We start from the raw sequence: 24,121 nt of genomic DNA on the forward strand, positions 1-24,121 counted from the left end.
GTTCTTCTGCTAGTGGAAGATAAGAGTTTGGATATCTCCCTTAACTGCACAATGTGCAGATTCAGTGGCTGACAGCCAGATTAATGCTGTGTGCATGCTACATAGGAAAGGCAATTTTCACCAACTTCCCCTTCCCTCCAAAGTCCATGAATCCACCCAAAAATATGTCCCAGAGGGTCACGCAACCCTCAGTGTATGTGAATATGGTACATGGAAGAGGACTTTGGATCTGGAAGGTGGCTGATAGGCTCCCTTCCAAGCTACTGACATTCCACTTCCTCCTGCAGCCTCCTTTCTCCATACTCCAAGACAGAGAGAGAGAGAGAGATCTGTAACACCATCTCCCATCTTTGGCACTCACCTCCTCTCCCACACTTTTGAGGGGAGGAGCTTTTCTAGAAAACAGGGAGGCTTCTGTCACAGCCTGCGCTCCTCTATTGCAGAAACTACCCACTGGCCTTAAGTAAGCAGCTAAAGGAGATGGGGGCATGTGGTGACATCTTTGTATAGATTTATTGGTTTTAGACTGACTCGTTGGAAGTTTTATTCAGATGTGTTTAAGATGGGAGTGTTAACATGCAATAAATCATTTCTCTTTCAGAAATCTAATATATGGGACATAGCTTGCTCTTACCCCATCAAATGCATTTTACCCCTTCTGTGTCAAAAATATTGTTTTCTAGTGCTTCCACTGGTGGCAAATATTGAAGTAGGCATAATATGGTATAGGACAAGTTCAGCTGGACTCTGCAACTAAGGCAAGGACATTATCTTCCTTGGAAGCCTTCAGGAGAGCCTTAAAGTCCCTTCTTTTTAGCCTGACTTTTAATATCTAGTTTTAATTTTAATGAGTTTAAGCTGGTTTAATTTTTTTTAAAAAAAATTAATCATTTTGTGTGTTTTTTATTTTAATGTAAATCACTGTGAGCGACTTTAGGAAGGGTGGCATATAAACTGATTGAATGAATGAATGAATGAATGAATAAGAATAAATATCTGTCCCAGAACTTCTTGTTACATTAGGTTTAGGACAGGGTTTTTGGTTTTGTTATTTTGCTCTTTTTATTCTTATTTTCCTTTATTTGCAATCCACACATACAGAGGACATGTTCAAATTTGGGCATCTTCTGGAATTTGGCCTTCCAACAACTCTTTCAATACCCTGTCTTAAGACATCACTTGCAAATAGGCCTGTGCCACCAACATCAGCACTATAAAGACTATTTAAGAAGAAGAGGACTGAATATTCCATAATTTTGGTTTTGAAAACAAATAAGTGAAAATTCAGTTGGTCACTTCAAGGTTCATTTCATCACAACATTCTCTTACCAGGCAAGTTAGCTTCCATCAAATACTTCATGCAGAGAATGTTTGGATGAAGGAAGATTCCTTCTTCAATATCTGGAAAACGAGGTAGCTCTATGTATGTTGCAAGGTCATGTGCTTTCTTATGGACATCGTCATATGCAGGCCAAGACTGAAAAACAATGTATGGAACTACATTTGAAAAGATGCATTTTAAGATGTAAAACTCTTCATTTTTTTGCTCCAACATTATAACTAAATGAATATGTTTGACCAAAAAGATATTTCACCCTATTCAACATTTTGAGTTGTTTCTCAGCAACAACAGAAATAATCCTTGGGGCCAAAATTTTGACATTATGCCCTTTTGAGTATCATCTAAGCAAAACATAAATACAATTATAGGATAAACACAAAACTTCAAAAGAGCTATTATCAACAAAGCCCAATCATCTTTAGCTCTGTAAAGCTGCAACACTGCCATTTTCTCCTTTTGACTACTCCAAGAAACATCTTCACTGGGGTATTTTGGGCACACAGTTGTATTTACAATACAACTTAGGGCAATTCTTTCATACCTGCTTTAAAAAGGTTATCTGAAAAACAAGGTGGAATTCAACCTCACTTGCACTTTGATTCTAAACACACATACTCAAAACAAATTCCACTGTTTTCAATGGAACTTACTTCAAAGTACACTTAAGAGAATCATAAAAAGACCTTCAGATTATAGTGCACTAATGAGCAGGATATAAATGTAACAAACAAACAAAGCAAGCATGTGGAGTGAGATGACAACAAAAATCCGTCAAATATAAAATGATAAATTATGGATAAGCAGAATTTGATTACAATCAATCTGATACTTCATACTGCTGGGTAGGAGTACGCAAACCAGCTCGAGCTTGAACCGGATCCCAGTTGAACCGGCCCAGTTTGACTGGTTCGCGCTCAAACTGGACCAGCCCTCCAAAAAGGGGGGCTGGTCTGAGCTGATCTAGTGCTTGCAAAGAGGAATCCGGTAAGGATTCCCATTTAAAACACCGGGGGACTCTACAGGTTGAAAAAGGGCAGCATGCACGGCTCGGGGGGGGGGCAGCAGCGGCACCCCTAGGCCCCACCGGCACTCCTCCTCCATCAGCTCAGGCTAGTGTGGAGGCCATTAGAGTGACCTCCGCACATGCATGGAGGCCATTTGCATCACCACACAAATTTGGTGCTTGCGCGGAGGCCCGAACTTGGCCCCCGCTGGCTCGATGTGATGGGGGGAGTACCAACAGGGCCTAGGGGAGCCACCGCCGGCCCCGAGGAGCTGTGCTGCAGTGGCAACATGTGAGGTAACACACACACCCTTTTCAATCGGTAGGGCTAAAAAGGAATCCTTACTGGATTTCCCTTTGCAAGTAGTAGAACCACAGGCAAAACAGTGTAACTCTGGTTCTAGGCACGGACCAAACTGCCAGCCGGTTTATTAGAATTGGTACGCGGACCAGGTGGTTTGGTACAAACTCGAACCAAACTGCCTGGAGCGATTCCACGCATGCCTACTGCTGGAGCTCAGTTTAGTAACAGAAACCGAGTGAGCCATAACTCCATCAAAGAAAATGGGGGGAATGATCCCCAAGTGCAAGAAAACAAAGAGCTTACTGAACTTTAAAAATATGCAACTTGCATTTCAACCTATGTTTTTCTGCAGATAAAATAAAACAGGAAAAATAGGAATTTACACCTAAACAATTTATTTGATGGCTATAGTATTTTGAACATTGCTATTCCTTCTCTTCAATTTGCTGAGAAATTTGAGGGTGGTGGATGGGGAATGGAAACTGTGTGCTGCTGGGCATTCCTGTTAACAGGAGAGCATGGGGCAAGTAGGTATGAGCTAGCATGGTGTAGTGGTTAGAACGCTGGATTAGGACCACGAAGACCTGAGTTCAAATCTCTATTCAGCCACTAACCTTAGTGGGTGATCCTGGGCCAGTAACTTACTACATACCACACACAATTGTTTCGATAACACACATAACCATGTATATTGCTCTGCACTCCTTGGAGAAAGATTGTGATATAAGTAAGTTTGTACAGGCCTTCCAATCAGTGTTCCCTCTAACAGGGATCCCCAGAAGTTGTTGACTACAACTCCCACAATCCCCAGCCAAAGACCACTGCAGCTGGGGGATGCTGGGAATTGTAGTGAGCAACATCTGGGAATCCCTGTTGTTGTTGTTGTTGTTGTTATATTATTATTATTATTATTTCTATACCACCCTTCCAAAAATGGCTCAGGGCGGTTTACACAGAGAAATAATAAATAAATTAGATGGCTCCCTGTCCCCAAAAGGCTCACATTCTAAACAAGAAACACAAGATAGACACCAGCAATGGTCACTGGAGGTACTGTGCTGGGGGTGGATAGGGCCAGTTACTCTCCCCCTGATAAATAAAGAGAATCACCACGGTAAAAGGTGCCTCTTTGCCCAGTTAGCAGGGGATTGTTAGAGGGAACACTGCTGCCAATGATCAAAACGAACTATATATTACTTTAAACATCAGTTTGAACTTATGGATGGGTGCCTGGATGTAGCAAATGAATGTCAAGGCTGCAATCCTATGCACATTTACCTAGGACAAAGGAAGCCCCATTGAAAACAGTGTGATTTAATTCTACATAAACATTTAGAGGACTACACTCTAAGTTCTACTAGGATAATCTTAGGACTTAAAGAGCACTGTTTCATAGAAATGATGAGTATGTATCTAAGTAAACTGAATACTAGAAAGAAGAAAAGAATCCACAGCTGCAAGAAAACAAAATAGAGTTATTTATAGAAAAACAAAATTATTTCCCTTTCTAAAACTAATTTAGAATGCTTACAATAGGTAGCATCCACACTAATTAGTCATGACTAGGCACCACTGAAATCAGTAAGACAAGTTAGTCATGATTAACTTAATCTGGAAGCTACCAAATAAAACTATGAATTCAAATAAGTTTTGTTTCTGAGAATCTCAATTAAACAAAAACATCCTCAGAGCCTACCAACAGTTAAGGGATTGTGTTATTCCAGTGAAAAATTGTCTCATGCACTTCACTGTTTACAAGCTGTGTTATGCTTACAATCTTTCAGAACAGCAAGGTTTTTTTAAAAAGTAACCTCTTTGCTTGAAGGTCTTTTCTTGAAAAACAAGAAATACATGCATTACAAGACTGTTGCACAGCAGGTTTTACATGGGTCTGCAGACATTTTGGGTCACAAAGAAGAATGTAACAGCAACAGCTACAAGTCAGAAGCAAGATGCTTTGCTTGCTATTCCATACAATAATAAATCTAGCAGGGGTGGGGGCGGCACTTTCAGGATGCAAATGGAACAGAATATTCAACTAGCTTATTGAACTAAATGGCAAAGTTTAAGTTTTGAGGATGTAAAAACAGTTCCTGCACAATGGTGACTCCCTTGGTATGCCGAAAAACAATATTCTGTAAGTAGGAAAGTGGGGGGGGGATCCCTCCTAGTGCGGGCTCCATATGCACCAAGATAATATACATAAGCTATACTGGAAACAAAATGTTCGAACTCTTATCGTATATAGTCTCCGGTACTCTTTAAAGTGGAGAGGGGAATTAGACACACTTTAAAGAGGGGCCATTTTCCTCCCACCATCATACAAAGCAAAGAACACTTTGAGACAGTCCAGACAATAGGGCCATAACCCAAAATACATCTCAGATCTCTCCTCTCCATACCAATCAGCCTCTCAACTGGCTAAAAAATTCACTGCACCTCCAGCACAAAATTCTCCAATACAACACAAAGAACGTACTTCTCTATGCTGTACCACTGAGATTGGGAGCTGACTAAGCAGCCTCTATGAAGTCAGCCCTGAAATCACCTTCCTAGTAATACAACATGGGAGCGGGGGCTGGCGCAGCGGGGAAATGCTTGACTAACAAGCAGAAGGTTGCCGTTTTGAATCCCCACGTTAGAATTGTTAGATTTATATGCCACCTTTCATTAAACTAATCTCAAGGTGGTTTACAATTAATTTAACAAATACAGAACTATTCAACAGTTAAAACAATACAATATTATCAAGTAAACTACATGCCCTATGTTTTAACTATTCAGGTTTTCTCATTTTCAGACTTTTCTTGAGCTAGTACACCAAATTTCTGTTTTTTAGGTGGCCTAGAAAGATGCTTCCAGATTCATTTCTATGAACAGAGTTGCAAATGTCTAAATTCCAGAGATGCCTAGTAATATTGTGGACCATGTCTTGAATTTGCTATTCCTGGACCAAGTAATTGAGCAGCAGTGGCAACCCAACTGCAAGTTCCTGGGTAATTATCACAATCCTTTTCAATCTGGATTTAGATCCCGTTTAGGACTGAAACAGGTTTGGCCAGCCTGGCAGACTATCCATGTCTAGACATGGAAAGTGCATCCCTGCTGGTTCTGCTGGACCTCTCAGTGGCTTTTGATCCCAGTGACAACATCCAGCTCTCTCTGCTTTCATGTGGAACCAGGGAGACTGTAGATGTTAGAAACTTTTGCCTAGGTGCAGTGAAGGGCTAGATGTGGGCTGACAAACTGAAATGTAATCCAGACAAGACAGAAGCGCTGCTGTTCAGTAGAGAGCACCATTCAAGATAAGGGATATTAACGATACACCCCCCATGTTGCTTGGAACTTGGATACCTAGAGGGATGCCTGCTCCCTCGTGAACCTGCTCGCCCATTATGGTCATTATCAGAGCCTCTGATCCACATTCCATTAGCTACAGAAGTTCAGCTGATGGAACAAAGGACGGGGTCTTCTTGGAAGATTAGATTACCCAGATTATAGAATTGTCCCATGCCAGTCATCCAAAGAAAGCAGAATGTAATTATGAAAGAGAGAGAAAACTGAAGACACCATAAGAGAAGCCCTCTCACAGAATTCTATTTTGTTGTTGTGACACACATTGCTTTGCTTCTGAAATTATTTTTCCCTGTTAATCTCAATCTAGCAATTCTGCTCTTGCTTTCACTATCCTAATTCTAGTTTCATTAGTCCCTAAAGCTGCAATCCCATGCACACTTTTAAAAAATCACTAAACTCATTGTGACTCACATTTATTTAAACATCTACCAGCTGACCCCACACAGAGCATCTGTGCGCTATACGAGCCCCTGGTGGCACAGTGGTAAAACTGCTGCCCTGTAACCAGAAGGTTACAAGTTTGATCCTGACCAGGGGCTCAAGGTTGACTCAGCCTTCCATCCTTCCGAGGTCGGTAAAATGAGTACCCAGAATGTTGGGGGCAATATGCTAAATCATTGTAAACCGCTTAGAGAGCTCTGGCTATAGAGCGGTATATAAATGTAAGTGCTATTTGGGGGCGGCTGTTCCCCTCTCCCTCCTGCCCCGGTCTCTCTTGCCCATCCTCCCCCCTCCAGCCCCACGCTCTCTTGCCCTCCCCCCTTCCATTCCTCCCCTCCCTCCCCACAACCACCTGCACAGAGCATCATGGGGCAGTGGGCAGCCAAAAAGGGCCCCCCTGCCGCCGCCGCTGCTCCTCCTCCTCCCGGGTGGTGAACAGGGAAGCCCTGCCGCCCGTTTCCCTCTCGCCCCGGGCGCTGGGGCTGCGCCCCACTGCCCGTTTCCTTTCCGCCCCAGGCTACAACAGGCACAAGAGCTTCACCCCCACTGCCTGTTCCCACTCACCCCCGCCGGCACCAGTCCGTCCCACTGCCTCCCACCTCCTCCCGAACCAGGCTAGGCCTGCTGCTGCCGCCTCCTCACAGCAGCCGGGCCAACCGGTGCCCAGCCAAGCAGTGGGGAAGGGGCTTGCCAAACATCCACACGCATCCCTTCACATCAGTTCTCTACTCAGTCGGCCGTAAGAGAATTAAATATATAGACAGGCCATCTTCAGATAGTATTGGATTGCACATTTTAATTTAACTTTACTGAATGTATTTTGTGGAGGAATGACTGATTGCACGATTGGAGACGTGTGATACCAATGAAAAAAACCCAGCTAATTTGAAAAATCACTCTAATCCAATTATTTAGGATCTTTTCTAGGGGTACCAACAAATGTGTCCAGGCCACTTTAGAATGTCTTTGTAGAATAAGTAATACTTTATCTCTTTTCACACTTGCTTTGCTTTACTCGATGACATATCAAAGGCATGCAGGTATACATGGGACAATGGCTTTTCATTTAATCGCTTTTCAGGAGGCATACAACACTTTTTCAATGAGCTGTAAGGGCACCAACAAATGTGTCCACGTGAGGACCCCTCTCCCTGCACATGCAGCAGGTACTTCTGGCCAAAGAGGGGACAGGGCAGTAGGGAGGTACACTGCCGCCCCGAAGGACTTTACAAAAACTGAGCACCAGTGGGGGGGAGCGGTGGGAGGGGTAAGTGCACTCTCCCCCACCCTTAAAGTCCGATACTGCCCCGCCTTCGAACCTCCCAGTGTTTGAGCCTTTTTGGAGGCCTATAAAAGGGCCTCCAAACAGGTTTGTGCACATACCTATTCCCCACTATAAATATTATTTGGCTGTGGTACATACAAGCATTTTGGGGCTCATATGCACTAATATTTCTTGCCTTTCCTGAGCGGAACCATAACCATGAGTTCTTCAGAAAAGGTCCTCCATTCTGATACGTATACAAATATTACATCTTGCTACGGCCTTAAGTCATTAGCAGTATTTTAATAATCAGATTGCCTTATTACCAGTTATATTTTGATACTGTGCCATAATTAGCTCAATGTAATTTAAATGTTGATTTTTCTAATTGATTTTTTTTCTAAATTCTCTCTCTCTCTCTCTCTCTCTCTCTCTCTCTCTCTCTCTCTCACACACACACACACACACACACACACACACACACACACACGGAGGGGAGGCATGTCTAGGAAATCTAGAGCAGTGATGCAAAGGGTGGACATATATTTTCTAATCCTAATACTTATGAAGCACCTATTTTTGGTGATGCAAGAATGGAGGGTGTGCCTGAGATTACTAAAGGACAACAAATGGCAGGAAAGAACAAATATGTGGGTGAAACGCCTACAGCTTAATTTAGAGAGCTACTAAATATCCTGAGTTGCTCCAAGGAATAAACCATTCATGAGTGCAAAACCCAACAATGGAGATAATATACAAAAAATGGAAAACTTCTCAAATCCCCTCAATATCAGAAACATTCAAGATTTTCAATCCAAATGGAATTAGCTTTCCCTGAGAAGAGAACCCTCAGCCATATAAGCCAAGTTTCGCTAAGGGTAAAAAGATTCTCATTTTTAATCCAGAGCAGCAGCTTGGTTGAATTGAGCAGTGCAAGAGAACCTCATTACTCACAAGATTCCTTGCCTACTACAGCAAGTAACAGAATCACGGATAATGAGGCATTAGGGCTATGGGGAAAGGGGGGTTAGGTTCCAAGATGGAGGGAAAAGTCAGGAAAAGCCCCCAAATAGCCCCAAAACAGCCACTGTGGTGCGCTCCATGGGTCTCCCATGTGCTCAGGCATGCCATCCAAAGGACAAAACGGCCCCCCAAACCATGAAAAATATTGGGGGGTCCATTTTTCCAGTAAATGAGCAACAAAAATGGCTCCTCCTGTATTCAACTCTCTCCTGAAGACAAAATGGCGGCCAGAAGTGACCTCCGCTGTCACTTCTGGCCCTCTAGGAACCACGGGTACTCATTAGTATCTGCAGATAATGGAAACGGGTATCTATTAGACACCCACGAATTGCGGTTCCAAGAATAACGAGGTTATCCTGTACGACTTTAGTGGCTAAGACAGTGCTCTCCCCAATCCCTAATCAGGGTGTTAAAAATAAAAATAAGTGTGGCTGATCAACTTGTATCATGAATATTAAAACACAGCTGAGAATGTGAAAAAGCCATAATGTCCAGCTGACAACCTGCAAGAATATTTACACATATATAATCCATGCTAACTGGGCAAAGAGTCATCATTTAAAGTGGCGGCTATCTTATATTTAGCAACGGACATCCCTATTCAGCTCAGCAGTGGCTGGTGCCTTCCTTGTGTTTTGGTTTTCAAAATCATCATCATCATCATCATCATCATCCCTCCGCTCAGCATAATCCAGACCATGGTGTGCCATCAACAGAGAGGCAATGTAACACAGAAAAGGGCCCATATAGAAATAGCTTTAGACAGACAACCAAGGAACGATATAACTATAGTCCTATTTTGCTAAGGTGATAAATGAAGGGTTACTCAGCATGAATAATACTTCTTGGCAAAATAGAGCAATTCTCTGGTCAGCAGATGGACCTGTGCGAAAGATCTAAATGAACAACATTAACTAACTGGCAAATATATCAGGAAACATATAATACCACCACTATCTGGACATCCTAAGTGTCTCTCTCTATCACACACACACACCCCACAATGTCAAAGAATAAACTTCGCTTGAATCTGACCAACATTTCAGTGAGCCTGTTTTCTCTCTCTGTTAAGCAACACTTTAACAGGTAAGGACAAGCCAGAGTTTCTGTTACACAACAGCAGATTCCCATGATAGACCCGATTACAATAAATGTCAGAAATGAACTTCCTCCTCAGCTCTTTTTAAAGAGCCTCACCCTTGCTTATTGTCATTTCTGAAGCTGTTTCTGGAGAGAAAATAAAATACTAGATGTGCACCTGCTAATTTCATTATCTCCAGTAGGCATTTTTTAAAAAAAAGAATGTGAGAATGAAGAGAAAAGCTTCAAGTCACAGGTTTAAAAACTGCTCTGCAAATCTGAGTTTGAGGCTTGCTGAATTCATGCTTACACTATGGGGGTTAGTTTAAAGTTATCCCTACCACAATGAGGCTCTGAAATGCAGGAATGGGGTTCAAGCCGAGGGAAGATGGTGAAGGAGACTGAGGAGGCAAGGTTAAGCAGCAGCCCAGCCAGAGAATCAGCAGATGGCTATGTCTTGCCAGGAGCCAGGCCAGGAGGAAGGGAGTACAAGGATACTGGTGTTGCGGCCCACAAAGCTCCTCCAGTCAGGAACAAAGCCAAAATAATAATAGGATTTCTATAGCGCTTTTGAGTGTTCAAAGCAATTCACGATTATTATCTTGCTGTTTGTCTTACAACAACCCTCTAAGGTAAGTAGGCATTATTATTTCTGTATTGCAACTAGGGAGCTGGGAAACTGAGCAGAGGCTGAGAGGGAGTGGTTTGCTTCAGGCCACCGAGTGAGTTCATAGCAGAGGTGAGATTCAAACCGGGAGAGTCATGATTTGTCTGCTTGAAAGTAAAGGCCTACTTGTGAAGGGAGAGCGATTCATGTTTGGAGGTGAAATAGAACAGGAAATGGGTGTGGTTTGGAGAGCTGCCTATATGAGACAGAAGAGAGAGAAAAGCAAAGGATGAAGGCCAGAAGAGGTACAATTACAAGGAGGAAGAGGATGACCACGGATGGTAGCCAAGTCCCGTCCCACTTTCTGAGGCCTTGGGCAGCAGATTAGGGGAGGCGGAAAGCCATAAGTGGGATGTGATAAATCATTCCCACCCTGCACACTCAAGAAAAACAGGTTGCTTACCTGTAACAGGTGATCCGGAAGTGATCCGTTGAATCCAAAAGGAAATGGGTTCTGCGCCTGCGCAGGCACCTCACAGGCCAACTAAGTAGCTCCTCGCGACACCCAACCACCACCACGTGCCTTGTGTGTCTGTTATATTCAGCGGTTGGGCGTCCCTCAGTCAGTTCTGTGCAGACTGCCCTTATTAGTCTTCCTTTAAAAAAAATTTTTTTTCCCCTGCTCTTCTGCAGTGGGGACAGTCAGGGCGGGTCTTATGGATTCAACGGATCACTTCCAGATCACCTGTTACAGGTAAACAACCTGTTTATCTGGACCATGATCCGTTGATCCCATAAGGAAATGGGTGAATAGTTAGCTTCTCCACCAAGGTGGTGGGTGCAGAAGGCAGTTCTTACAGTAACACCTGTTTCAAGACACTTCTCCAATATGCCACCTGGGGCGCCATGCGTCGGTCAATAGCATAATGCTTAATGAAAGGCTGATGAGTTGACCATGTTGCAGCTGTGCAAATGTCAATCATTTTAATACCCGAAAGATGAGCTGCTGAAGTAGAGTACGCTCTAGTTGAATGCGCTCACACTGTCTTTGGAGGTGGCACCCCCTGTCGCTTGTACGCCAGAAGGATAAGTTCCACAAGCCAATGTGCCATGCGTTGTCGAGACACTGCGTGTCCCTTCTGTTTCCCCCTGTATGATATAAAGAGTTTCCTTGTCTTTCTAATTGATTTAGTCACCTTTAGATAATAACGCAGCACTCTGAGCACATCCAAGGAATGTAAGGCTCTTTCAAGGTCCGATTGTGGCGATTGGAAAAACGTTGGCAGCACTACCTCTTGATTAAGGTGAAACTCTGTAATCACTTTTGGACGGAAGTCCATATCCAATCTCATCGCCACCTTGTGCGGGAAGAATTGGGTGTACGGCTTGTCAATTCTCAAAGCAGTAATTTCTCCCACCCGCTTTGCCGTGGTGATGGCAATCAAAAAAGCCACCTTGAGCGTGAGTGTGTGTAGATTTGCAGAATGTAGAGGTTCAAAGGGTGCCTCTGTGAGAGCTGAGAGTACTAACGAAAGGCTCCACTGTTCAATTGGTCTTTTCAGTGGGGGATACAAGTTGTTCAGCCCCTTCATAAGTCTCTTACTCTCAGGATGTGAAAAAAACGATATCCCATCCCATCCTGGGTGTTTGGCTGATATGGCCACCAGATGTACTTTTAGCGACACATTTGCTAGTCCTTGCATTTTCAAACTTGTCAAATAAAAGCAACACTTGTCGTACTGTAGCATGGAATGGTCGGAATCCTTGGTCCTTAGCATAAACCTTGAATCTCTTCCATTTTCCAAAAAAACTGCGTCTAGTCTTCGCCCGTCTACTATTTATAAGAATCTTCCTTAGTAACCGAGCCTCCATGCCGTCAAATGCATTGTCTTTATTTCGGGATGTAGCACCCAGCCTCCTTCCCTGTGTAGGAGGTCCGGATCTGGAGGCAGTCTGTAAAAAATTTCCTCTGGATAGTTGAAGAAGTGGTGCAAACCACGGTTGGCGTAGTAAATCACTCCCACCCTGCACACCCAAGAACTGATTGTTTTAGGACTATCCCCATAGCCCACTGAAGTTCTATGCTCTAATATGTTCTCTGTTGGTTTCATTATACTGGAATAAAAATATGAATGGATCACCCTCAGGTCTTTTTCTTCTCATATTAAGTGACACACTTCAGCTCTTGCTGTTCCTTCCAAAAGCCTCCAATGGGAAGCTTCTGTTTTTTCAATGAGGTGACAAAAGTGAATACCACCAAAGAAGAATTTGTCATCAAAAAAGAAAGGGTGAGGCATACTGATGAGGTGACATCTGATTAATAAGCTGCCCTAACTTCTCCATTTCCCAGACAACAGCTGGAAAGCATTTACGGAAGCAGTATCAAGTGCTTTTAATCTTACATTGTGCTGTTTCTAGCCTGCAGTTAAAGCAGCTTATGAAAAAAACAAGGATGAAAGGAATAATCACAGACATAATATTCATCAGTGTGAATGAGTTGTACAAAACCTGTATTAAAATGTTTGCTGTGCAATTAATACATAAAAGTCATAGTTGCACTAGCAATGTGAAAGTAGTAGTGGACCAAACAAGGGAGCAGGTGGTATCCTTCAAAGCCTATAAGAAAACTATATTACAGGCAGAAATATAGTTTTACTAAGAATATGTCAGATTAGTATAATAAGGTTGTAGTTTCATCCAGTATCACACAGAATGATATACTGACACAACACATGTGAATCACAGATAATTTCCCAAAGCATGGGCCGAGGATAAATATTCATAGAATTCTCTAGGTGAACCTGCAGACAGTATGAAATATTTTTCTCTCTATAAAAATATGGAGGTCCCTCGGGACTGATAGATAGCCACCAATCAGAAATAATATTCTAAAACTGAACTACAAAAATAAGTCAAGGGATACCTTTTATTGGACCAATACCTGTTGTGGGAAGAGTACGCAATCTTCCCAGGTACACACAGAAATTTTCTTTAGGCAGAATGTGGAGGTGGCTAATTCCCAGTTTCATGCTAAGCAGCATTGCTTACTAATGCAATTATGCTTCCTCCCCACCACCCAAGCTTGTTGGTGAATGCCATATCATCGGAAGTGATGGTAGGCGGATCCTCCTCTAGGATCTCCCACAGTGGTGGTATCAGTGGCTCTGTGGAGGAAACTGCTGCTGCAGCAGCTACTGAATGTGCCAGGAGAGGGAACTGGGATCCCCTCAGTAGACAGAACTTAGGTCTACCAGGGTTCTCAAACTTTGGTCTCCACAGATTGTTGCGTTACAACTCCCATCACCCCCAGCCACAATGACTGGCTATCGTGGCTGCGTATGAAGGGAGTTGTAGTCCAACAACATCTGGGGACCCAAATCTGAGAATCCCAGGAGTAGACGGAAGGAGTGGTGCACAAGAGATCCTTATGGAGATCCTCACAATCTGATTTGGATTTTACTAACCTAAATTTTGCTGATCCTAAAATTTATCATCTGCAAATCTGACCACTTTGCTGCTTACCCCAGTTTCTAGATTGTTTATGAAAAATTTAAAGAGTACTGGTCCCAGTACAGATCCTTGGGAGACCCCACTTCTTAATTCCCTCCTCTATAGAAACTGTCCATTTATTCCTAACCTCTGCTACCTGTCCTTCAACCAGTTACCAATACACAATTGAACTTTCCCCCTTATCCCATGACTACTAAGTTTATACAAGAGCCTTTGGTGGAGAACTTTGTCAAAAGCTTTTTGGAAGTCCAGGTTTACTATGTCAACCATATCACATTTGTCCACATGCCTGTTGACACTCTCAAAGAACTCCAAAACATTAGTGAGGCAAGACTTGCCCTTGCAGAAGCCATACTGGTTCTTCTTCAGCAAGGCCTGATCTTCTATGTGTAAAAATTCAGTCCTTAAGTATGCTTTCCATCAGTTTACCCTGCACAAAAGTTAAGTTAAGTGGCCTGTAGTTTCCCAGACCGCCCCCACCCCACCCACCAATCCCTTTTTGAAAATGGGAGTTACATTAACTACTTTCCAGTCCTCTGGTACAGAGCCTGATTGTAGGAACAAGTTGTATATTTTTGCAAAGAGATCAGCAATTTCACATTTGAGTTCCTTCAGAACTCTTGGGTAGATGCCATCTGGCCCTGGTGATTTGTTAATTTTTAGTTTTTCAAGACAGAAATAAAATAAAACACCATAATTTGCTCTCTAGGTCTCCAGTAATCCCCCCCCAAAACCCCAATTCCTCTGATTTTTTGTAAAAATCACAGGGCAACTTTTTTTTTTTTTTAAAGAGCCACAAAATGGCTATTCACTGTAAAATGGCCAAAAATGACATCGGATGTCATTTCCGGCCACTCAAAACTGTGAACAGGTGGATTCCGCCTATTTTTAATACTGCGGATAAAGAAACTGAGTCTCTAAGACCTATCTGCAGATACATGAAACTACAGTTGTTGAAACTGAAATGAGGGTCACCTATATAAACATTTTTACCTAAGATGAATGAATGAAAATCACCTGTACATGGAAAATCTTGAAGTCAATCCCATACATCTTCATCTCTTCTGGGAAATCTTTATAAGCATTCAAGTAAGGAATGTGACCATCCATTACAAGCCTGAGTTAAAGGAGTAAAAGAAAAATCAACATGTATGTTGAGGTTTAGTTCAATATGCATTGCAAAACATAGATCAAATGCTAAAAGAAGTGACCAAAATCTCTATTCCCTGCTAAGTATTACGATAAAAACATCATTTTTTCCATAAGAGCATGCACTCTTTAAGCCCTGCCCATATTACACATAGTGGCTAACATCCTAAGTGTTTGCATAATGAGCAACGTTGCACTAGCACAAGATGTTCATACTGTTGTGCTAAATAAAAGTGAAGATTTATGCAATTGCATAAAAGTTCCACTTAAAACAAATGAGATATGCCACAGCTGTGCACTGTTACGCAAGCAAGCTTGTGGTAGTGCAACAGCTTTGGGCACAATGTCATTCCACAAGTGCGACGCAAATCAATATGTCAAGTATGTCTTACAACTTGAATACTTGTTACAAGTATGCAGGGTTATTCAGAAACATTAATTTTCATTGAGTCATGCTTGCTTTCAATAGCATGCTTTATCCACTTTGCAATATCCACTTTGCACAATATAGAAAAGATTCAACAGAAAATAAAGGGGACTGGACCGATGGCATACATAGTGTAGCTTCAAACCAGGAGCTTCCTGATAAACCAAGCACTTTCACTTGTGAGGAGACCCAAAGCTTCTTAAGAGACAGATAGATTTGCAGCTGAATACAAATGATGCTCTTTTAAAGCCATTAATAAAAAATATACATCATTTCCACAGAAAATAAGCAGAGTACATAAGACATTCAGAATACATTTAAAATGAATCAACTTAACTATCAGTGCAGCATAAACAATTTTGTCATACCATTATGGTTATTTCTTAGCTCGTCATGCAGGACAATTAATAACACAACTATCCAGTAAGTGGGGAAACGTGGTCATGGTACAGGGGAATCAACACTATTCTGACTACAAAAGTATTCCTTAACAAAGTATGGTCCCCCATACTTCCATGAATATTCAAGCTCTTATGGTCTCATATCACACATATATAAATAATTCAAAACATGATAAATTATCAGAATGTTTTAAAATACAGCAAAAGAATTTAAACCAGTTGAAGCAATACTTTTAAAAGCCCAGATGAAGACAAATAGTCTTCAACTGGCACTGAGAAGACTTATGGTTGAGTGGCAAGGCGAGCCTCTCTGGGGAGAACAATCGAAACATGGGGCACCATCACTGAAAAGGCCCTTTCTCCAGTCACCACCTGCCTGATCTACAAGAGTGAAGGCAGCTGAAGAAGAGCCTCAGAAAATGACCTCCTGGACTGGGCTCAATTTGTTATCATTAGGGGATTTGCAAACTGAGGACTTGTTTCCATCCTTTCTCCCTCTGCTTTTGAAATTGTACTCCACATCTGTACTAGTTGGGTGAAAAATCATCAGGTGCATTACAAAACATAGCTGGCCACAACTTTGAAAGCAACATTATCAGCCACATGCAGAAGCTCTTCAAGTTATAAGTTCCATATATCATTGTGGAATGCTCTCTCCTGGGAAGCCCGTATGTTCTTCCATGGGCTCCTTTCATACACCAGTGGAAGACAATAGACAGAGGGCCCCTGGGTGGCTGCATCCCCCTGCCTTCCAAGAATATCTCAGCAAGTTGAAGAACAGCCTGGCCCTGCCACTGGTCAGAGAAGAAGCTTGCTTTCCTATTCCATGCCAGAGCGCCAAGTGCCAGTTGCCCAGGAACTGCAGAACTGAAATGAAGCATACTCTGGCTTCAGCCATCAGCTGGGTTTTATGCACTCACATGTGTTTTCATAGATTATTGTATTATTGCAATCTATTGTAAGCTGCCTTGAGGATCATTTGATCAAAAGACAGAGTATAAAGCTTCCAAATAAATAAATCTCTTTCATTCTCCTGGATGTTTGGGGATTAGTAGAAATTCCTACTTTATTCAATTTTAACTTTTTTAATTAACTGCATTGCTTTAAGAGGTGTGCTGAGTCTTAACATGTCTTTAATATAGATAGATAGGCAATTGCATTTTTTTCTCCAGAGAACAAAATGCTATAATTAAGTAAGTTTAAAGTAAGATTTAAAGTAGGGTTAAAAACAAAAATGCTTCATCATACTTCATTTGTACCTTAAGAGATCCGATAGCATAATTGCTTCTCTCAGCCAGAGCAATGCCAAATAGCAGAAAGCCAAGGTCATTGGCATCGACATTAACAGGTCCCCTTTCTTCTTTTTCGATAAGTAAGAGCTACCATCTACTGATCCAGACCAGACAGATCTTTCTGTGGAAAGAGTTGAGAAAATGTAAAGCAAGCTTGCACACGCTATGGACTACAACTGTACAAATGTAACTATATCAGTATCTATGTTTTCCGAAATAAAAAGGTATGATCAAGCACGATCCATGTTCTGTCTCTAATGGCATCTCAGTAATCTTGATTATAGTCTGCTACAGGCAGAAAATAGGAACAAGCAATGCTAGGCCAACTGAACTAGGTAGCACAACACAGGAGAAAGAACGGAAAAGTATTCAGTTTTTGGTTTGGATACTGAGAACCATGAGACACAGCACATACAGAATGGGCTTTCTGCAACCCCTCCTCCATCCTGCAGCCTCCAGCGCAGCCCAAAAAAACAATTCTCAGGATCAGCAGGCCCCCTAGGAATTACATGGGGTATGACACAGAAGGCTTGCAATGCTAGGAAGTCAGCAGGAATTCCACCCCCTATACAGGTGAAGTGCTGCTCTGCTCTGCTAGTTGGGATCCAATCCAATGTAACTGCTTGGAACTGAGGTCTGTTTTCAACTCATATTAGCCAATATCGCTACATCAATATAGGTGTTATCCTAACTAGACAGATGGAAAATTGAGAAAGAAAGGATAAAGAAAGCTGCCAAAGCCACAAATTAGAGCTGGCTGAACAAGCATGTGAGCATATCAGCAGATTACATTTCTACAAAAGATTTCACCTCTCATCAAAGCCAAAAGGATAGTAAAGGAGATGACGTAATCTTTAAAGATTAAAACAAATTATAAGGTGGTGCATAAGTAACTTCACATCAAGTACAACCATTCTATACAAGTTGTGCTTGTTTCTGGCTAAAAATAATGTGGGTTAAAAAAAACTGGACGAACTAGGAAGAATGAATAATAAGTCTTATAGTAAATGAATGGGAAAGAGAAAAAGCATCATTTAACACACACACACACACACACACACACTATATATATGAGAGATGTAGGAGAGGTTTAATTCATGAAATTAAAGAACATTCCAGTCACAAAAACGATTGGGGTGGGGGAAGCAATAAAAACAGGTTGCTCACCTGTATCTAATGATCTGATAGTGATTCGTTGCAGTCATAAGAATGGGTTCTGCACCTGCACGGGACCATTCGGGCAGAACTGACTAGCTCCTCGAAGCACTTAGCCCTGCCCCTTGTGGTGCGTCTCTTCAGTCTGGGCAGGCTAGCCTTTTCACCTCAGTTCCTGGAGGACCGACATTGAGATCTAAACATCGTATTGAAGCAGAGTACATCTCCACAAGGTAAGCAGTGGTTTTCTCACTCTGCAAATAGTAAGTGTTGTCACTTCACATACTGCAGCGGGGCCAGTGGGAGGGTCTTATGACTGCAATGGATCACTACCAGATCACTGGTTACAGGTCAGCAACCTGTGTATCTGGATCGTGATCCATTGCAGCCATAAGAATGGGTGAATAAAGAGCTGAGTCTGGAGGCGGGTGTAGTATGCTTAATGTAAGACCCTTTTCAACACACCCCTCCCAGAGTTGTCCTGCGCTGCAGAGCGAAGGTCCAAAGTGTAATGTTTGACAAAGGTATGCTCAGAGGACCAGATGGCTGCAGTGCAGATGTTCCTGGGCCCGATTCCTGCCATATGGGCAGCAGAAGTAGCAAAAGCTCTAGTAGAGTGGGCCTGTATGGTTTTAGGAGGGTCCACTTTTTGATGTTTGTAAGCTAAGATGATCAGCTCCATGATCCAGTGGGAGAGTCTCTGTCGTGAGATTCGGTACCCTTTCATGGTACCCTTGTAACTCACAAAGAGTCACTTTGTCTTTCTATAGAACTTTGTCAACTTCAAGTAGAAAAGGAGGACATCCAGGGAATGTAGCGAATGCTCCGGGGTGTTGTGGGACTCCAGAAGAAGGTAGGTAGGACGATGTTGCTATTGATATGAAAGTAAGGGACTATTTTAGATCTGAATTCAGGGTCCATGCGTAGCACTACTTTATCATCATGAAATTTAGTATAAGGCATATCTATCCGAAGGGCATTAAATTCACTGACATGGTGTGCCAACGTTATGGCTAACAAGAAAGCCATTTCAGTGTCAGACTTAGGAGGTGCCATAACCATGGGTTCAAATGAAGACTCTGTCAAGGCTGAGAGAACGAGGGAGAGGCTCCACTTATCAGTGGGCCATCGGACTGGGTTGTTTAGCCCTTTGAGGAACCTTTTTGAGTCTGGGTGAGAGAAGACAGTTTTCCCATCCCATCTCATCCCATCCAGAAATAACGGCCAGATGAACCTTGATGGGGACATTGGCCAGGTTATTTTGCTTCAGAGATGCAAGGTAGAGCAAGACTTCCTGGGAAGTGGTGGCACGAGGTAGGAACCCGCATTCATGGGCATAGAGTCTGAACCATAATCACTCGAGTGGATTTCTTCCAGTTGTTTAGGAGAATGTCCGTCAAGAGCCTATCCTCCATGTGGTCAGGTTCAGGGTTTTTAGGTTGGGATGGTGTAGTCTTCCATTTTCTTGCAGGAGGTGGTCTTCATGTTGGGGCAGACGCCTGTGGCGAGCCCTTGGCAGTCTGAGTGCCTGTTAAAACCATGGCTTCCGAGGCCACCATGGGGCAATCAAAATGCAGTCTGCAGATTCCTGAAGGATTTTCACTGGTACCCTGTTCAGCAATGGTTAAGGTGGAAAAATGTATAGAAATTTTTGATCCCAATTCAACTGGAAAGCATCTCCTCTGGAGCCGTAGCCGTTGCCTGCCCTCAAGCAGTACTGCAGGCACTTCTTGTTTGTGAGTGTAGCAACAGGTCGATTTCTGGCGTGCCCCAGGCCCAGAACAACGGATGAAAGTATTGAAGATTGACCTCCCATTTATGTTGGTACAGATAGAGCAAGGAGCTGCTGAGATGGTCAGCCAAAATGTTGTCCACCCCTTTGATGTGGATTGCGACTAGGCCTATCTGTCTCGGTATGGCCCAGTTCCAGATCTGGAGGCTGAGCATACAGAGCGTGTGGGAGACTGTTCCTCCCTGGCAATTCAAGGAGGCAATGGTTGTAGTATTGTCTAGATTGATTTGGACGTGTTTCCCTGTCAGGGATGGTTGAAAGGATTTGAGGGCCGGAAACACTGCCAGGAGTTCCAAGAAGCTGATGTGCATTTGGCGTTGGCTTGGAGACCATAGACCATGAGCTTGCAAGGCCCCTCAATGGGCTCCCCAGCCCCATAAGGATGCATCTGTCATCAGCCATGCTGCAGGCTGAGGTACCTGGAAGGGGACCCCGGAAAGCAGGTTGGTTGGCTGTGTCCACCACTGCAGGGACACAAGGACCGGTGGTGGGATTGTCAGCAACATCTGTGCACTGTCCACATTTGGACAAAATGCGGAGAGAAACCAAAGTTGGAAGCGTCAAAGATATAGCTTGGCGAAGTGCACAGTTGCATGAAGCTGAGTTGCATGAAGCCATGAGTCCTAGCAGCTTTTGAACTTCGTGGGCTCTCTGTGTGGGTTGCTCCACGAATGATGTTACTAGCGCTTTGATGCAGAAGCACTCCTCGGGCACTAATGCTCTTTGCAGCTATGCATCGAGGACCACCCCTATTTAATCTGGCTGGCTCCAACTTGGACTTCGACCAGTTGACCTGAATGCCCAGTTCTTTGAGTACATTCAGGACCACTGAGATCTGCGAAGATAACTCACTTCTTTGTCTGCTTGCTGAGAGCCAGTCATCCAGTAGGGAAAGATGGTTATGCTTTGCGCCCCAAGGTGAGTGACGATGACAGCCATGCACTTCATAAAAACACAGGGTGCCGTTGCCAACCCGAAAGGACATTGTATTGAAAGATGTGATGACCCACTGTGGATCTCAGGTATTGTCTGTGGTTGGGTTGGATCCCAATGTGGAAGTTAGCATCCCGGAGATCTGTCGTGAACCATTCCTCCCTGTGGAGAAGAGGAAGGATGCTCTGCAGCATCACCATGCGAAACTTGCACACATCCACATGATGGTTCGACAATCGCAAATCCATTATCAGTCTTAGTGCCCCATCTCGCTTGGGGACCTGGTAGTAGCAAGAGTAAAACCCTTGCCTCTGATCTGTCCACCGAACAGGAGATATCGCCCCCTTGTTCAAGAGAGTTTGAACTTCGTTCATCAATGACGGGGATGCAGGTGTGTACTTGATCCCGTTGAACGCTGGTAGGGCCTTGAACTCAATGGCATAGCCCATCTGGACTATGCCAAGGACCCACCAGTCTGATGTTATGTTGTGCCATGCGAAGGCATGACTTGCCAGCCTGATGTTGAGGGCGGCTAAGATGGAGCTTTGGAGTAAGTATGATGGTTGAGACTCTTGAACAAAGTGAATCAGTGGACTGGCGACTTGATCAAAAAGTGCTGCTTGTTGGAGTCGTCAGGTTTAGTTTGTTGAGCTTGAGAAGCTCTAGGCTTCTGGTTAAAAGGTTTTCTCCCAAAACTCTGATAAGCTTTATGGAACTCCCTCCTGTCAATTTGTTTGTAACTTGAATATTGCCACTGGTTATATTGGTGGTATTTTGGCATAAAGGATTGAGTCTGTGTTGAAAATGTTTTCACAGCCAACGTCGACTTTCTAATCGATTCCATAATGGCATCTGTAGTCTCACAAAATAGGCCCTTCCCATCGCAGGACAGGTTCTCAACCCTCTCCCTCATGTTGGGCTGAAGTGCGGTTGACCTTAGCCATGCATGTCTTCTTAGTGTTATAGCCCCAGCCAGAGTTTGGGATTCTGTTTCTGCTAAGTGCTTAGCATTGGCAAACTGTTGGTGTGTGAGTAGTAAGACCTTGGCATGTATATCATTGAGTTTAGCCAGGAAGTCTTCTGGCAAAAGGTCAGCCCAATGCTCAAAAAGATCATCCCAAAGGGAGTGTGTGTACTTTGCAAAGCAAGCAGTATAACTGGCTATTTTTACCACCAGATAAGACGTTAGATAGATTTTATGTCCCAAAACATCCAACTTGCACCTTTCTTTATCTCTGGGAGTGGTGTGCCGACTGCCAGTTTTAAAAGAAGAGGCACAATCTATCACAATTGAGTTGGGGGAAGGATGTTTTAAGAGGGAATCATTCTCATTCTCCTGGATTCTGTATAGATTCTCCAGGCATTTTGATGTTGGGGCTGAAGTTTGTAAAGGCTGCCAAGCCGATTTGGCAGCCATAGAAATAACTGGTAACATGGGGAGGTGTACTGGTTGGGTTGCAGCCTTAAAGTTTAAGAACTTATAAACCGGGTCCTCTACGGAAAGGTCTTGTTTCTTTAGCTTCAATCCCAGAGTGAACACCATTTTGGAAATTTGGCAATGCTATAAGCGCATTTCTTCATTAGGTGAAACCTTGTCTGAAGGCATCACTTGAAAGGCAGATCCCAGGGTGATCAGACAAGGTCATGGTCAAAGCCGAAGAATCAGAATTGTCTGTCAACACCATGGTGTGTGGTGCAGTAGAGGTGGGAGCTTTCTTTTTCGACACCGTTTGAGTGGTGGAGGAAGTGGTAAAAAGTGTAGTTTGTGTCAGCAGGCTCTTGAGAAGTTGAGGTTGAAGTATATCTGCAGTTTGTGTAGAGATACAGGAAAGTGAGACCTGACACTTAGGTATCATGTCTTTTGAACAGGGGAGGTAATTTGCGTCAACATCAAAGTCATAACCGGAATAGGTCAGAGAGACTTGCGTCGATGTCAAGAGCAGCGATGTAATCGGGATTGGCAGCTCTGGAGGAGGAGTGACTTGAGTAGCCATTGGAACCATTGACATACGATGTCGAGTCTTCCAAAGTTTGTAATCCTGGTAGTCGGAAGGGAGACCAGGGGAACGAAAGCATGTAGCATCTCCTGCTGCCACATCAGTAAGTAAACCTTGTGAGGTCGCATAATCTCTGGCTGCCCTCCAGATGTGTGGGCTGGTAGGCTGTGGTGTCAAAAGTCAACTCGTGGCTGGTTGAAAAGGTTGAAAGGCCAACAACATCGAAGCACCAGGAGTTTTTGGCATCGACAGAGACATGCCATCATCTTCGGTATCGAGTCTGTGGTCCAAGAATCCGTAGAAAGTAGCACTCGAAGGGGTACTTTTGCTGGAGTCCAACAGATTTAACAGTCATTGGGCATCGCCCGGTTCCAGACTAGCCTGCAAATCATCATCCTCAACATCGATACTGAATGAAACCGGAGAAGGACAGAAGGCCTCAGCAATAGTGTGTGTTGCTGCCAAAGGTGTCTGCTTCAGCATTGCTGCTGGTGAAAAAGAGCATTTGACGTTGAGGGGTTGGTGTCAGCGTAGGTCAGTCCCCACAATTATGACATCAAGGGACACAGGATGACTCTGAAGAGTCCCAGTAGTCAACTAAAGTGTTACTTAGGAGTAGCATGGGATGTAGGCTCAGCAGGTGTCCAATGTCGAAGGTTTGGGGGATGCCAGTATCAGAGTACTCGGGTGAAGCACTTCATCATAAAGAGCTGCCCTCAGTCAAGGAGCTCTGGGGTGTTTTTATTCTCATTTGGTGTGAGAAAGTTAAAGAGATCTTACATGTAGAAGTATTATGCTCTTCCACCAAACAGTGTAAACTAGAGTCATGGCCATCAGCCTACAGAAGCTTAGCGTTGCAGTCGATGGAATGTTTAAAAGTTTTCTTTTTATCCATAGGGAAATAAGCAATTTAAATATACTTAAGTGAAAGTTCAGATCCAAGTCCAGTCTGTATGTCGTTGCCAAGAAATTGATCTATTGTTTCACCAAGTTGTAAAGACTTAGAAATAAGAATTGTTTAGTCCAGTCCAAGGTCGAAATATG

General features: G+C 43.3%; 1 protein-coding gene across 3 annotated transcripts in view; it reads right to left on the reverse strand.

Annotated features, from left to right (window-relative positions):
• Nucleotides 1-24,121, reverse strand: part of TAF1B (TATA-box binding protein associated factor, RNA polymerase I subunit B) — a 95,531-nt gene that overhangs the window by 13,781 nt on the left and 57,629 nt on the right. For all 3 annotated transcript variants that reach the window (XM_053285729.1, XM_053285727.1, XM_053285728.1), the window contains exons 7-9: nucleotides 17,168-17,321; nucleotides 14,949-15,048; nucleotides 1,330-1,477 (exon numbers count right to left, since the gene is read on the reverse strand). In XM_053285729.1, coding sequence (XP_053141704.1) covers nucleotides 1,330-1,477; nucleotides 14,949-15,048; nucleotides 17,168-17,321 — 402 coding nt within the window. The remainder of the gene's footprint in view (nucleotides 1-1,329; nucleotides 1,478-14,948; nucleotides 15,049-17,167; nucleotides 17,322-24,121) is intronic.

The sequence above is a fragment of the Hemicordylus capensis genome, chromosome 1 (assembly GCF_027244095.1).
Source record: "Hemicordylus capensis ecotype Gifberg chromosome 1, rHemCap1.1.pri, whole genome shotgun sequence".
Lineage (NCBI taxonomy): Eukaryota > Metazoa > Chordata > Lepidosauria > Squamata > Cordylidae > Hemicordylus > Hemicordylus capensis.